The 17,360-nt window shown below is 47.6% G+C and overlaps 1 protein-coding gene across 1 annotated transcript in view; it reads right to left on the bottom strand.

Moving 5' to 3' along the window:
* Positions 1-15,679, bottom strand: part of LOC146027326 (cytochrome P450 4B1-like) — an 87,939-nt gene extending 72,260 nt beyond the window's left edge. Inside the window, exons 1-2 of the mRNA XM_083158257.1 lie at positions 15,661-15,679; positions 14,840-14,884 (exon numbers count right to left, since the gene is read on the bottom strand). Coding sequence (XP_083014383.1) covers positions 14,840-14,884; positions 15,661-15,679 — 64 coding nt within the window. The remainder of the gene's footprint in view (positions 1-14,839; positions 14,885-15,660) is intronic.
* Between the last annotated feature and the right edge of the window lie 1,681 nt (positions 15,680-17,360).

Genomic DNA, 17,360 nt, shown 5'->3' with positions numbered 1-17,360 from the left:
CAGGTGTCACCAGTGGTCAGAGATTGGCTAGCGGTGAAGAAAAGGCAAGTGTGTTTGTCCCCCTGATAATGTCATATGTGTGTACATATGATACATGTATGTTTTGAGAATAATAGAAAGGTGTGTTTGCAGATAGTGCTACACTTCAATGTCACATGTGAACACAACCATGTCTAATAACCCACATTTATATATGAAACATGCACCATTGGTGTGATATGAGGTTATGGGCACAGTTCTGCTCATGTGAAGTATGTGAAGTATGTGATGGGACAAGAGAAAGTGTGTTTTTTAAAGAGTTGTTGTAACATGTTCCATATGATGCTACTGAAACAAGAATGACCAAACTGTGCAAGTGTAGCTGGTGCGAAACTACACATCCCAGTATGCCATCCCATAGTTAAATTACTCCATAATAACCACACTGTCAAGCTATGGTGGAATGTGTAGTTTCACAACAGGTGGAGGTGCATAATTTGGCCATGGATGATGTCATTTCTGCATAGTGATCTATGTATGTGCATTTAGTGGCCTAATGAATGAGATGAGACACTGAAATGCCTCCTAATGGAGACATTAATGTGTGTGTGGGACACATATGGCTAAAAAACATAAGATCACCCACACTAGGAAATGTAACGTAGTCATGATGTTCACTAGCACAGTGGTGCACATATCTCATGGTGATATTTGTACAGTATGTTTAAACTTGTAGGTGGACAGACTTCAAAACGACACTGAAGAGGAAGATGACTGACCGGTACAACCACAGCATGTCCACCGGGAGGGGGCCTATGCCAGACACCTTGGAATATACCCCCCTGGAGCAGGAGGCCTTGGATGTAATTGATGTGGCCGAGGTCAGGGGGATATCCAATATGGATAGTGAGCTCCCGGCGGAGGTCTTTGCTGCTGCTTTTGCTGGTAAGTCACAGTAATGCATTGTATTTTGAAAGAGATTTTTTAGTGCGTATGTGATGGTGACCTTGTTTTCAATTATTATCCTAGAAGAAGCAGAAACCCAGGATGAACCGGCAGCATCTTCCTCTGCAGAGCCACAGGTGGAGCAAGTGGTCCAGCCTCCACCAACACGACACCCCCAGCCACAGGACACATGGGATGCCAGCTTGATGGTGATGCTGGAGAGGATCGAGAAGCAAGGGGTGGATGCTGCGGTCCGTCAGCAGCAGGTTGTGGAAATTCTGGCGGATTGGAAGGCCACAAACAGGCAGCAGTGTGAGGCCTTCAACCGCATGAATGACACTCTGGCGGCTGGCATGCAAAGCATTGGCCAACACCTCAGCCGCCAGAATGAAATTCTTGCGGAGCTGCTGACCACCGCCAGGTCCCTAAGGGACAATCCCCCATCTGCTGGCCCACCCCAAGCTGCTCCCCAACCTTCCACCTCTGCTGACCCTCCTGTGTCCACTAGGGGAAGACGCCGCAAGCCATCTGAGCCAAAGGCCCCTGTCCCCAAGGCCCCATCTAAAAAGGGGAAAAAAGGGCCCAAATAATGAGACCTGGTTCACTTCCTCTGTGGTTGGACCCCAAATGTTTAAATTGCACTGGACATCCACTTCCTGAGTTGGCCATCGATCCATTTTCGTGCCATGGGCATTAAAGTTCTTATTTTGACCTCTACAAATGCAGGATAAATTTTTGGTGGTGTGCATCTTGCTTAGTATTCACCCTGGTTGTTGCAGTACGTATTCTGGTGTCCCCATTTCTTTCACCATTGCATTTGCAGGGTAACACATGTTTGGAGATATGCAACCTCTTGTTCTGGCTGTTTTTTTTTTTTGTGTATATTTTATTTGTTTATTTGATTTATGACATTAAAGTGTCAAATAAGCTGTGATGCTGAACAGCAAATACATTTATTTTACCAATTAAAACACAATTGTTGTATGTGTAATTTCTTGTGTGAAAAAAATACTACATTTATGTGTACTTACTGACCAGGGTATTTTTGAACATTTGTTGAAGTGTGGTAGAAGTTTCCCATGTGTAACCCTCTCCATGGCCATTCACAGGTTCCTATCCAACTTTTCCCTGCTAATTAGTTTGTGTCAGCACATGTGCAGAGCAACTTAATAGGTGAGAAAGCAGTTTGTGTGCAGGTGAGGTAGCTCCTACAGTAGTAGGTAAAAGCAGGTCCAGAACAATGCTTTCCTCATGGAGTGGGTGAGGCAGACAAACAAGGGTGAAAAGGTACATTTGTGTAGGAATGCATATGTGTCCTCCCTAAAAAAAGATGTGTGAATCGGCCAAACATGATAAAATTGCTTGTGGACAAACATGTTTAACTTTGTACATATATATGATTTTACAGTGTCATAAGCAGATGTAGGAATCCTTTGTTAGAGAGATGTGAGTGCAATAATGTGATTGGTGGCATCTTACATCCAGAGTGTAGTAAAATCCAATTCATAGCAGATCAGATAGTGGTACAGGTCTGTAGTTTGGGTACTATACAAAGATTGTGTGCAAAATAGTGGGCATGGGCTTAAAACATTGCTGAAACATCCTTTGTAGGTGTTAGATGTGGTTTATGTTATTGTATCATAAATACAAAACCTATGTTTGTATTAGAGTGAACACGTTGACACATGTCGACTTGTGTAGATTGAGTGTGCTACTGTGTAAAGTCTATGAAAGCACGTAGTGAATGTGTATAACTGTTTAACAAATACCTACCTTAGCATATATAAGCAGGTCTTAAAATGATTCTTACCTTAAATTAAACAAACCTTTAAATGTCGAGAAGTATAGAAAGATAAGCTTCCAATGTGTTTGAGTGCTGTGTGTGGCTTGCAGGAAGTGAAATCATGGTTTGGACTTAATAGGCTGCAGCATTGCTTATTACATTCAGGTGTATGTGTTTGAGTAGTAATCTGCGTTAATTAGCAGACCCAGGCGTCCGCTGGCATGCGGTATCTGTAGGGGTGGTCTGAGGTGGCGGTTGGCGGCCGCCTGTTTTGTGTCCGAAATGAACGGTGCTTTACCCGATCGTGCGGTAGTAGCACCGTTCATTTTTGGTGCACACCCCCGTGTACGCCCATATTTACGCCCATTTTCCCTCATTATTTCGGCCGCTCCCCTCATCACGCCCCTATGCCGCCCCCAATGCCCGTACTCTCGCGTACAGGTTTTTTCGCACGGAGAGACCCGTCCGTAAGCGTTGTGGAGTGTTCGCGCCTGCGCATTGGAGATGGTACGCATGCGCAGATCATTAAAAACCCCGGAACGTACGCGTACGGGCCGGCCGCACCAACCAGAATAAGGCCCATGGTGCCTACTGTACAGTATTTTTAAAGTACAACATCTAAACAGCGACAAATTCTTTGGTGATAACCTAGGAAATGGGACAGTTATCCCCAATAATAACATACTGTACCTACCAATATTCATAAAGAGAAAGACAAATACACACGACCACAGATTGCCCTCCTTTCCCAGGATGGTATCCAGATGATAGGTCAACAGTTAATAGGTCAACAGGTCGACAGCATATGGTCTACAAGCATTAAATTCACATGGAAAAGGTAGACCGTTCTTTATGTCAACAGGTTCAAATGGTCGACATAACAATGGTTGACACACATATGATCGACAAAACTTTTTTACTTCCTTTACCATCCACGTGGACTACCATTGGGAAAAGTGACCTTGCCAGAGGCGTTGGCAGCGAAGTGAGCCCACCAGGGTACATGTCTTCACACATTTGGCTTTTACATGGTTCAACACACCAAATGATGAAAAAAACAACCTGCGTCAACTATTTCCATGTTGACCTTTTCACTGTACCAAACCTCAAAGCAGAAAAGGACTCTTACACGGGAGCCCCCTCATACAGGAGTTCCGTAGTTGCTAGGTGATACTGCAGAGGTGAGTTGTATCTCATCCAGCCTATGCCAGTGACATTCAGGAGTTCCTCAGTTGCTAGGTGATACAGCACAGATGAGTCGTATCTCATCCAGCCTAGGCCAGTGACATTCAGGAGTTCCTCAGTTGCTAGGTGATACTGCACAGATGAGTCGTATCTCATCCAGCCTATGCCAGTGACATTCAGGAGTTCCTCAGTTGCTAGGTGATACTGCACAGATGAGTCGTATCTCATCCAGCCTATGCCAGTGACATTCAGGAGTTCCTCAGTTGCTAGGTGATACTGCACAGATGAGTTGTATCTCATCCAGCCTAGGCCAGTGACATTCAGGAGTTCCTCAGTTGCTAGGTGATACTGCAGAGGTGAGTCGTATCTCATCCAGCCTAGGCCAGTGACATTCAGGAGTTCCTCAGTTGCTAGGTGATACTGCACAGATAGTTGTATCTCATCCAGCCTAGGCCAGTGACATTCAGGAGTTCCTCAGTTGCTAGGTGATACTGCAGAGGTGAGTCGTATCTCATCCAGCTTATGCCAGTGACATTCAGGAGTTCCTCAGTTGCTAGGTGATGCTGCAGAGGTGAGTCGTATCTCATCCAGCCTAGGCCAGTGACATTCAGGAGTTCCTCAGTTGCTAGGTGATACTGCAGAGGAGAGTTGTATCTCATCCAGCCTAGGCCAGTGACATTCAGGAGTTCCTCAGTTGCTAGGTGATACTGCAGAGGTGAGTTGTATCTCATCCAGCCTAGGCCAGTGACATTCAGGAGTTCCTCAGTTGCTAGGTGATACTGCACAGATGAGTCGTATCTCATCCAGCCTATGCCAGTGACATTCAGGAGTTCCTCAGTTGCTAGGTGATACTGCACAGAGGAGTCATATCTCATCCAGCCTAGGCCAGTGACATTCAGGAGTTCCTCAGTTGCTAGGTGATACTGCAGAGGTGAGTTGTATCTCATCCAGCCTATGCCAGTGACAGTCAGGAGTTCCTCAGTTGCTAGGTGATACTGCACAGATGAGTCGTATCTCATCCAGCCTATGCCAGTGACATTCAGGAGTTCCTCAGTTGCTAGGTGATACTGCACAGATGAGTCGTATCTCATCCAGCCTATGCCAGTGACATTCAGGAGTTCCTCAGTTGCTAGGTGATACTGCACAGATGAGTTGTATCTCATCCAGCCTAGGCCAGTGACATTCAGGAGTTCCTCAGTTGCTAGGTGATACTGCACAGATGAGTCGTATCTCATCCAGCCTATGCCAGTGACATTCAGGAGTTCCTCAGTTGCTAGGTGATACTGCACAGATGAGTTGTATCTCATCCAGCCTAGGCCAGTGACATTCAGGAGTTCCTCAGTTGCTAGGTGATACTGCACAGATGAGTTGTATCTCATCCAGCCTATGCCAGTGACATTCAGGAGTTCCTCAGTTGCTAGGTGATACTGCACAGAGGAGTCGTATCTCATCCAGCCTAGGCCAGTGACATTCAGGAGTTCCTCAGTTGCTAGGTGATACTGCACAGAGGAGTCATATCTCATCCAGCCTATGCCAGTGACATTCAGGAGTTCCTCAGTTGCTAGGTGATACTACACAGATGAGTTGTATCTCATCCAGCCTAGGCCAGTGACATTCAGGAGTTCCTCAGTTGCTAGGTGATACTGCACAGATGAGTCATATCTCATCCAGCCTAGGCCAGTGACATTCAGAAGTTCATCAGTTGCTAGGTGATACTGCAGAGGTGAGTTGTATCTCATCCAGCCTAGGCCAGTGACATTCAGGAGATCCTCAGTTGCTAGGTGATACTGCAGAGGTGAGTTGTATCTCATCCAGCCTAGGCCAGTGACATTCAGGAGTTCCTCAGTTGCTAGGTGATACTGCAGAGGTGAGTCGTATCTCATCCAGCCTAGGCCAGTGACATTCAGGAGTTCCTCAGTTGCTAGGTGATACTGCACAGATGAGTCATATCTCATCCAGCCTATGCCAGTGACATTCAGGAGTTCCTCAGTTGCTAGGTGATACTGCACAGAGGAGTCGTATCTCATCCAGCCTAGGCCAGTGACATTCAGGAGTTCCTCAGTTGCTAGGTGATACTGCAGAGGTGAGTTGTATCTCATCCAGCCTAGGCCAGTGACATTCAGGAGTTCCTCAGTTGCTAGGTGATACTGCACAGAGGAGTCGTATCTCATCCAGCCTAGGCCAGTGACATTCAGGAGTTCCTCAGTTGCTAGGTGATACTGCAGAGGTGAGTTGTATCTCATCCAGCCTAGGCCAGTGACATTCAGGAGTTCCTCAGTTGCTAGGTGATACTGCACAGAGGAGTCGTATCTCATCCAGCCTAGGCCAGTGACATTCAGGAGTTCCTCAGTTGCTAGGTGATACTGCAGAGGTGAGTCGTATCTCATCCAGCCTAGGCCAGTGACATTCAGGAGTTCCTCAGTTGCTAGGTGATACTGCACAGAGGAGTCGTATCTCATCCAGCCTAGGCCAGTGACATTCAGGAGTTCCTCAGTTGCTAGGTGATACTGCAGAGGTGAGTTGTATCTCATCCAGCCTAGGCCAGTGACATTCAGGAGTTCCTCAGTTGCTAGGTGATACTGCACAGAGAAGTCGTATCTCATCCAGCCTAGGCCAGTGACATTCAGGAGTTCCTCAGTTGCTAGGTGATACTGCAGAGGTGAGTCGTATCTCATCCAGCCTAGGCCAGTGACATTCAGGAGTTCCTCAGTTGCTAGGTGATACTACACAGATGAGTTGTATCTCATCCAGCCTATGCCAGTGACATTCAGGAGTTCCTCAGTTGCTAGGTGATACTGCAGAGGTGAGTTGTATCTCATCCAGCCTAGGCCAGTGACATTCAGGAGATCCTCAGTTGCTAGGTGATACTGCAGAGGTGAGTTGTATCTCATCCAGCCTAGGTCAGTGACATTCAGGAGTTCCTCAGTTGCTAGGTGATACTGCAGAGGTGAGTTGTATCTCATCCAGCCTAGGCCAGTGACATTCAGGAGTTCCTCAGTTGCTAGGTGATACTGCACAGATAGTTGTATCTCATCCAGCCTAGGCCAGTGACATTCAGGAGTTCCTCAGTTGCTAGGTGATACTGCAGAGGTGAGTCGTATCTCATCCAGCTTATGCCAGTGACATTCAGGAGTTCCTCAGTTGCTAGGTGATACTGCAGAGGTTATTCGTATCTCATCCAGCCTAGGCCAGTGACATTCAGGAGTTCCTCAGTTGCTAGGTGATACTGCAGAGGAGAGTTGTATCTCATCCAGCCTAGGCCAGTGACATTCAGGAGTTCCTCAGTTGCTAGGTGATACTGCAGAGGTGAGTTGTATCTCATCCAGCCTAGGCCAGTGACATTCAGGAGTTCCTCAGTTGCTAGGTGATACTGCACAGATGAGTCGTATCTCATCCAGCCTATGCCAGTGACATTCAGGAGTTCCTCAGTTGCTAGTTGATACTGCACAGAGGAGTCATATCTCATCCAGCCTAGGCCAGTGACATTCAGGAGTTCCTCAGTTGCTAGGTGATACTGCAGAGGTGAGTTGTATCTCATCCAGCCTATGCCAGTGACAGTCAGGAGTTCCTCAGTTGCTAGTTGATACTACACAGATGAGTTGTATCTCATCCAGCCTAGGCCAGTGACATTCAGGAGTTCCTCAGTTGCTAGGTGATACTGCACAGATGAGTCATATCTCATCCAGCCTATGCCAGTGACATTCAGGAGTTCCTCAGTTGCTAGGTGATACTGCAGGGGTAAGTTGTATCTCATCCAGCCTAGGCCAGTGACATTCAGGAGTTCCTCAGTTGCTAGTTGATACTACACAGATGAGTTGTATCTCATCCAGCCTAGGCCAGTGACATTCAGGAGTTCCTCAGTTGCTAGGTGATACTGCACAGATGAGTCATATCTCATCCAGCCTATGCCAGTGACATTCAGGAGTTCCTCAGTTGCTAGGTGATACTGCAGAGGTGAGTTGTTTCTCATCCAGCCTATGCCAGTGACATTCAGGAGTTCCTCAGTTGCTAGGTGATACTGCACAGATGAGTTGTATCTCATCCAGCCTATGCCAGTGACATTCAGGAGTTCCTCAGTTGCTAGGTGATACTGCAGGGGTGAGTTGTATCTCATCCAGCCTAGGCCAGTGACATTCAGGAGATCCTCAGTTGCTAGGTGATACTGCAGAGGTGAGTCGTATCTCATCCAGCCTAGGCCAGTGACATTCAGGAGTTCCTCAGTTGCTAGGTGATACTGCAGAGGTGAGTTGTATCTCATCCAGCCTATGCCAGTGACATTCAGGAGTTCCTCAGTTGCTAGGTGATACTGCACAGAGGAGTCGTATTTCATCCAGCTTAGGCCAGTGACATTCAGGAGATCCTCAGTTGCTAGGTGATACTGCAGAGGTGAGTCGTATCTCATCCAGCCTAGGCCAGTGACATTCAGGAGTTCCTCAGTTGCTAGGTGATACTGCAGAGGTGAGTTGTATCTCATCCAGCCTATGCCAGTGACATTCAGGAGTTCCTCAGTTGCTAGGTGATACTGCACAGAGGAGTCGTATTTCATCCAGCCTAGGCCAGTGACATTCAGGAGTTCCTCAGTTGCTAGGTGATACTGCACAGAGGAGTCGTATCTCATCCAGCCTATGCCAGTGACATTCAGGAGTTCCTCAGTTGCTAGGTGATACTGCAGAGGTGAGTTGTATCTCATCCAGCCTAGGCCAGTGATATTCAGGAGTTCCTCAGTTGCTAGGTGATACTGCAGAGGTGAGTTGTATCTCATCCAGCCTAGGCCAGTGACATTCAGGAGATCCTCAGTTGCTAGGTGATACTGCAGAGGTGAGTTGTATCTCATCCAGCCTAGGCCAGTGACATTCAGGAGATCCTCAGTTGCTAGGTGATACTGCAGAGGTGAGTTGTATCTCATCCAGCCTAGGCCAGTGATATTCAGGAGTTCCTCAGTTGCTAGGTGATACTGCAGAGGTGAGTTGTATCTCATCCAGCCTAGGCCAGTGACATTCAGGAGATCCTCAGTTGCTAGGTGATACTGCAGAGGTGAGTTGTATCTCATCCAGCCTAGGCCAGTGACATTCAGGAGATCCTCAGTTGCTAGGTGATACTGCAGAGGTGAGTTGTATCTCATCCAGCCTAGGCCAGTGACATTCAGGAGATCCTCAGTTGCTAGGTGATACTGCAGAGGTGAGTCGTATCTCATCCAGCCTAGGCCAGTGACATTCAGGAGATCCTCAGTTGCTAGGTGATACTGCACAGATGAGTCGTATCTCATCCAGCCTATGCCAGTGACATTCAGGAGTTCCTCAGTTGCTAGGTGATACTGCACAGAGGAGTCGTATCTCATCCAGCCTAGGCCAGTGACATTCAGGAGTTCCTCAGTTGCTAGGTGATACTGCAGAGGTGAGTTGTATCTCATCCAGCCTAGGCCAGTGACATTCAGGAGTTCCTCAGTTGCTAGGTGATACTGCAGAGGTGAGTTGTATCTCATCCAGCCTATGCCAGTGACATTCAGGAGTTCCTCAGTTGCTAGGTGATACTGCAGAGGTGAGTTGTATCTCATCCAGCCTAGGCCAGTGACATTCAGGAGTTCCTCAGTTGCTAGGTGATACTGCACAGAGGAGTCGTATCTCATCCAGCCTAGGCCAGTGACATTCAGGAGTTCCTCAGTTGCTAGGTGATACTGCAGAGGTGAGTTGTATCTCATCCAGCCTAGGCCAGTGACATTCAGGAGTTCCTCAGTTGCTAGGTGATACTGCAGAGGTGAGTTGTATCTCATCCAGCCTAGGCCAGTGACATTCAGGAGTTCCTCAGTTGCTAGGTGATACTGCACAGATAGTTGTATCTCATCCAGCCTAGGCCAGTGACATTCAGGAGTTCCTCAGTTGCTAGGTGATACTGCAGAGGTGAGTCGTATCTCATCCAGCTTATGCCAGTGACATTCAGGAGTTCCTCAGTTGCTAGGTGATACTGCACAGATGAGTCGTATCTCATCCAGCCTAGGCCAGTGACATTCAGGAGTTCCTCAGTTGCTAGGTGATACTGCAGAGGAGAGTTGTATCTCATCCAGCCTAGGCCAGTGACATTCAGGAGTTCCTCAGTTGCTAGGTGATACTGCACAGATGATTTGTATCTCATCCAGCCTAGGCCAGTGACATTCAGGAGTTCCTCAGTTGCTAGGTGATACTGCAGAGGAGAGTTGTATCTCATCCAGCCTAGGCCAGTGACATTCAGGAGTTCCTCAGTTGCTAGGTGATACTGCAGAGGTGAGTTGTATCTCATCCAGCCTAGGCCAGTGACATTCAGGAGTTCCTCAGTTGCTAGGTGATACTGCAGAGGTGAGTCGTATCTCATCCAGCTTATGCCAGTGACATTCAGGAGTTCCTCAGTTGCTAGGTGATACTGCACAGATGAGTCGTATCTCATCCAGCCTAGGCCAGTGACATTCAGGAGTTCCTCAGTTGCTAGGTGATACTGCAGAGGAGAGTTGTATCTCATCCAGCCTAGGCCAGTGACATTCAGGAGTTCCTCAGTTGCTAGGTGATACTGCACAGATGATTTGTATCTCATCCAGCCTAGGCCAGTGACATTCAGGAGTTCCTCAGTTGCTAGGTGATACTGCAGAGGAGAGTTGTATCTCATCCAGCCTAGGCCAGTGACATTCAGGAGTTCCTCAGTTGCTAGGTGATACTGCACAGATGAGTCGTATCTCATCCAGCCTATGCCAGTGACATTCAGGAGTTCCTCAGTTGCTAGGTGATACTGCAGAGGTGAGTTGTATCTCATCCAGCCTAGGCCAGTGACATTCAGGAGTTCCTCAGTTGCTAGGTGATACTACACAGATGAGTTGTATCTCATCCAGCCTATGCCAGTGACATTCAGGAGTTCCTCAGTTGCTAGGTGATACTGCAGAGGTGAGTTGTATCTCATCCAGCCTAGGCCAGTGACATTCAGGAGTTCCTCAGTTGCTAGGTGATACTACACAGATGAGTTGTATCTCATCCAGCCTATGCCAGTGACATTCAGGAGTTCCTCAGTTGCTAGGTGATACTGCAGAGGTGAGTTGTATCTCATCCAGCCTAGGCCAGTGACATTCAGGAGTTCCTCAGTTGCTAGGTGATACTACACAGATGAGTTGTATCTCATCCAGCCTATGCCAGTGACATTCAGGAGTTCCTCAGTTGCTAGGTGATACTGCAGAGGTGAGTTGTATCTCATCCAGCCTAGGCCAGTGACATTCAGGAGTTCCTCAGTTGCTAGGTGATACTGCAGAGGTGAGTTATATCTCATCCAGCCTAGGCCAGTGACATTCAGGAGTTCCTCAGTTGCTAGGTGATACTGCAGGGGTGAGTTGTATCTCATCCAGCCTAGGCCAGTGACATTCAGGAGTTCCTCAGTTGCTAGGTGATACTGCAGAGGTGAGTTGTATCTCATCCAGTCTAGGCCAGTGACATTCAGGAGTTCCTCAGTTGCTAGGTGATACTGCAGAGGTGAGTTGTATCTCATCCAGCCTAGGCCAGTGACATTCAGGAGTTCCTCAGTTGCTAGGTGATACTGCAGGGGTGAGTTGTATCTCATCCAGCCTAGGCCAGTGACATTCAGGAGTTCCTCAGTTGCTAGGTGATACTGCAGAGGTGAGTTGTATCTCATCCAGCCTAGGCCAGTGACATTCAGGAGTTCCTCAGTTGCTAGGTGATACTGCAGAGGTGAGTTGTATCTCATCCAGCCTAGGCCAGTGACATTCAGGAGTTCCTCAGTTGCTAGGTGATACTGCAGAGGTGAGTTATATCTCATCCAGCCTAGGCCAGTGACATTCAGGAGTTCCTCAGTTGCTAGGTGATACTGCAGAGGTGAGTTGTATCTCATCCAGCCTAGGCCAGTGACATTCAGGAGTTCCTCAGTTGCTAGGTGATACTGCAGAGGTGAGTTGTATCTCATCCAGCCTAGGCCAGTGACATTCAGGAGTTCCTCAGTTGCTAGGTGATACTGCAGAGGTGAGTTGTATCTCATCCAGCCTAGGCCAGTGACATTCAGGAGTTCCTCAGTTGCTAGGTGATACTGCAGAGGTGAGTTGTATCTCATCCAGCCTAGGCCAGTGACATTCAGGAGTTCCTCAGTTGCTAGGTGATACTGCAGAGGTGAGTTGTATCTCATCCAGCCTAGGCCAGTGACATTCAGGAGTTCCTCAGTTGCTAGGTGATACTGCAGAGGTGAGTTGTATCTCATCCAGCCTAGGCCAGTGACATTCAGGAGTTCCTCAGTTGCTAGGTGATACTGCAGAGGTGAGTTGTATCTCATCCAGCCTAGGCCAGTGACATTCAGGAGATCCTCAGTTGCTAGGTGATACTGCAGAGGTGAGTTGTATCTCATCCAGCCTAGGCCAGTGACATTCAGGAGTTCCTCAGTTGCTAGGTGATACTGCAGAGGTGAGTTGTATCTCATCCAGCCTAGGCCAGTGACATTCAGGAGTTCCTCAGTTGCTAGGTGATACTGCAGAGGTGAGTTGTATCTCATCCAGCCTAGGCCAGTGACATTCAGGAGTTCCTCAGTTGCTAGGTGATACTGCAGAGGTGAGTTGTATCTCATCCAGCCTAGGCCAGTGACATTCAGGAGTTCCTCAGTTGCTAGGTGATACTGCAGGGGTGAGTTGTATCTCATCCAGCCTAGGCCAGTGACATTCAGGAGTTCCTCAGTTGCTAGGTGATACTGCAGAGGTGAGTTGTATCTCATCCAGCCTAGGCCAGTGACATTCAGGAGTTCCTCAGTTGCTAGGTGATACTGCAGAGGTGAGTTGTATCTCATCCAGCCTAGGCCAGTGACATTCAGGAGTTCCTCAGTTGCTAGGTGATACTGCAGAGGTGAGTTGTATCTCATCCAGCCTAGGCCAGTGACATTCAGGAGTTCCTCAGTTGCTAGGTGATACTGCAGAGGTGAGTTGTATCTCATCCAGCCTAGGCCAGTGACATTCAGGAGTTCCTCAGTTGCTAGGTGATACTGCAGAGGTGAGTTGTATCTCATCCAGCCTAGGCCAGTGACATTCAGGAGTTCCTCAGTTGCTAGGTGATACTGCAGAGGTGAGTTGTATCTCATCCAGCCTAGGCCAGTGACATTCAGGAGTTCCTCAGTTGCTAGGTGATACTGCAGAGGTGAGTTGTATCTCATCCAGCCTAGGCCAGTGACATTCAGGAGTTCCTCAGTTGCTAGGTGATACTGCAGAGGTGAGTTGTATCTCATCCAGCCTAGGCCAGTGACATTCAGGAGATTCCTCAGTTGCTAGGTGATACTGCAGAGGTGAGTTGTATCTCATCCAGCCTATGCCAGTGACATTCAGGAGTTCCTCAGTTGCTAGGTGATACTGCAGAGGTGAGTCGTACTCATCCAGCCTATGCCAGTGACATTCAGGAGTCCCTCAGTTGCTAGGTGACACTGCAGAGGTGAGTCGTATCTCATCCAGCCTAGGACAGTGACATTCAGGAGTTCCTCAGTTGCTAGGTGATACTGCAGAGGTGAGTTGTATCTCATCCAGCCTATGCCAGTGACATTCAGGAGTTCCTCAGTTGCTAGGTGATACTGCAGAGGTGAGTTGTATCTCATCCAGCCTAGGCCAGTGACATTCAGGAGATCCTCAGTTGCTAGGTGATACTGCAGAGGTGAGTTGTATCTCATCCAGCCTAGGCCAGTGACATTTAGGAGTTCCTCAGTTGCTAGGTGATACTGCAGGGGTGAGTTGTATCTCATCCAGCCTAGGCCAGTGACATTCAGGAGATCCTCAGTTGCTAGGTGATACTGCAGAGGTGAGTCGTATCTCATCCAGCCTAGGCCAGTGACATTCAGGAGTTCCTCAGTTGCTAGGTGATACTGCAGAGGTGAGTTGTATCTCATCCAGCCTAGGCCAGTGACATTCAGGAGTTCCTCAGTTGCTAGGTGATACTGCAGAGGTGAGTTGTATCTCATCCAGCCTAGGCCAGTGACATTTAGGACTCATATACACTGTAACTGTGCAGACTTTCATAAAAAAAACTTGCCGACCTCTTTACTGTGACAAACTTTTCAGGTGTTCCCCTTTTTTCTGTTGACCTTTTGACCCTGGCGAGAATGTGAATATACACCATATATGGTTGACCTACTGACTGCTGACCTTATTCTGGTTGATTGTATGGACCATACCCGCCTAAGACGCTGGTTCCTAGTACACCATTTCCCAGTACACCAATTCCCGGTACATCATTTCCCAGTACAGCATCTCCTGGTGCAGCATTTCCCAGTATATTATTTCCCAGTAAACCATTTCCAGATGCAGCACTTCCTGACGCACCATTTTACTGTCACACCAATTCCCGGTTCATCATTTCCCACCATTTCCCGATGCACCACTTCCCGTTGCACCACTTCCCGATGCACCACTTCCAGATGCACCACTTCCCGTTGCACCATTTTACTGGTACACCAATTCCCAGTTCATCATTTCCCACCATTTCCCAGTACACCATTTAACTGGTACACCAATTCCCGGTTCATCATTTCCCACCAATTCCCATGTGCACCATTTCCTGATACACCATATACCAGAAAAGCATCCCCTGATCACCATTTCCCTATATACTATTCCCAATACACCATTTCCCGGTACACCACTTCCCGATACACCACTTCCCGGTTCATCATTTCCCACCATTTCCCAGTACACCATTTCCCAGTACACCATTTAACTGTTGCAACAATTCCCGGTTCATCATTTCCCACCAATTCCCATGTACACCATTGCCTGATACACCATATACCAGAACAGCATCCCCTGATCACCAATTCCCAATACACCATTTCCCGGTATGCTATTCCCAATACACCATTTCCCGGCACACCGCTTCCCACCGTTTCACTAGTACTATTAGCAGAGCACAGAGCTGTGTGGAACATGGGGCAGAACATGTATAACGAGAGTCTCATGGTACATACCTATCCATGGTGTTATGAAGACATAGGCAAAGTTATCTTTTGGATCTGTGAGGAAACAGGTTTATTGTTTATGAAATATTTCTGTACACGACAAAAGCACCACAACGCCACAACATTGTGTGTTACACAATCACCAGAGTTATTATATAATCTGCTCTGCAATAGGACAGAAGCCGAAATCATTGCTCCCAGCACATCGCTGCACGCCTCTGTCAGACCAATCCCTACATGCTGCATAAACTGTCCAATCAGGAGCACAGAAGGGGAGGTGCATCACACCGAGAGAGAGAGAGAGAGAGAGAGAGAGAGAGAGAGAGATAAAGGGCCTTTTTCTGATCTGAGCTCAGTACAAATTTGTTCTTAAAATGGGCAAAACCATGTGCACTGCAGGTGGGGCAGATGTAACATGTGCAGAGAGAGTTACATTTGGGTGGGGTGTGCTGAAACTGAAATCTAAATTGCAGTGTAAAAATAATGCAGCCAGTATTTACCCTGCACAGAAACAAAATAACTCACACAAACCTAACTCTCTCTGCACATGTTACATCTGCCCCACCTGCAGTGCACATGGTTTTGCCCATTTTAAGAACAAATTTGTACTGAGCTCAGATCAGAATAAGGCCCAAAGTGAGGTTACCCATAGCAATCGATCAGCTTCTCACTATCATTACATGACACAGACTCTAATCTGCCAGTTATTATAGAAGCTGAGGTTTGATTCATCTCCCCAGATACTCCTACGTCTGTGTGCAGATAAATATTTCTCTACAGGCCCTGAGAGTGCACCCCTTGATTGAATCTGTGGATTTGGGTATCTGTACCTCGGATGTTACAGTACATCAGCAATTTTATCAAAGTGCCTTTAGGTGCCTAGCAATAACAGAGTAGGTGCAAGTGGTTCCACCGCTCACATTGGCATCTGTGACAAACCACATTATAAGAATAGGTGGCATTGTATTAAAACTAGAAAACCAGAAAGGAATAATCAGCAATAATGGTGAGGAGTTTGTAGACGGTCCGAAGGCTGGCATTACATAGCAGGCAGCAGCTCCAGCATACTAAGCACAAAGGAACAAAGAAACTGACAGACAAGCAGGGGCCCCTGGCAACACAGGGGCACTCTTAGAGACATTAACAGAACTCGTCCACTAATATGTGGCATAAAACAGACTAGGACATTCCTAAGAGGCATAAAAACACAAGGGCACCACTGTGGGCCATAAAACAAACTAGGGCACTACTATGGGGCATAAAGCAAACTAGGGAATTAATATGGGGCATAAAACAAAATACAGAACTTCTATGGGGCATAAAAGAGATGAGGGAATTACTATGGGGCATAAAAAAGCTAAGACATTTCTATGGGGCATAAAACAAAATACAGAACTTCTATGGGGCATAAAAGAGATGAGGGATGTACTATGGGGCATAGAAAAGCTAAGACATTTCTATGGGGCATAAAACAAAATACAGAACTTCTTTGGGGCATAAAACAAATGAGGGCACTACTGTGGGGCATAAAGCAAATGAGGGCACCACGATGGGGCATAAAACAAACTGCAGAACTACTATGGGGCATAAAAGAAAAAGGACACTACTATGGAGGGGGGGAACTAGGACACTACAGTGTTGCATAAAACAAACTAGGGCACTACTGTGGGGCATAAAACAAACTAGGACACTACTATGGGCCATAAAACAAACTAGGGCACTACTATGGTGTATAAAACAAACTAGGCACTTATTTTTGGCATAACACAAACTAGGGCACTACTATGGGTCATAAAACAAACTAGGGCACTACTATGGGGCATAAAACCAACTAGGATACTACTATGGGGTATAAAACAAACTAGGCACTGCTTTTTGGCATAACACAAACTAGGGCACTACTATGGGGCATAAAACAAACTGGGGCACTACTATGCGGCATATACTCAACTAGGATACTACTATGGGGCATAAAACAAACTAGGGCACTGCTTTTTTGAAACAACACAAACTAGGGCACTACTATGGGCACTGGCGTAACTACAGCACCGCAGCCCCCGCGGTCGCGGGGAGGCGCTGGGTAAGTGCGGGCGCCGGGGGGCTGCGGTGCTATCGTAATGCCCCATCCCCCGCAGCGTTACCTATATTCGCTGCGGCGGTCCCGGCTCCCCTGGCTTCATTCTGCTATTGCGACGGGCTACCATAAAATGTCCGCCCCCATATAGCAGCCAGTTCTTTGAAACTGTCTGCTGTATGGGGGCGGCCATTTTGTGATGGTCCGTGTTTCATATCAGAATGAAGCCAGAATGGGAGCCGGGACCAGCGCAGCGAATACAGGTAAGTATGCGGGGGATGGGGGGTTGGGGGGGCATCGGCGTCCGGAGTGGGGGTGAGGGTGAGGGGGGGGGGCGCGTGTTTTATTATCGGCGGGGGGGCGCCAAAATTATAGTTACGCTGCTGACTATGGGGATAAAACAAATGACAGAATGGCACTACTATGGTGCATAAACACATGATGGCACTACTGTGG

Source organism: Crinia signifera, chromosome 8, assembly GCF_055691185.1.
Source record: "Crinia signifera chromosome 8, ASM5569118v1, whole genome shotgun sequence".
Taxonomy (NCBI): domain Eukaryota; kingdom Metazoa; phylum Chordata; class Amphibia; order Anura; family Myobatrachidae; genus Crinia; species Crinia signifera.
This window is presented reverse-complemented; position numbering and strand designations above follow the sequence as displayed.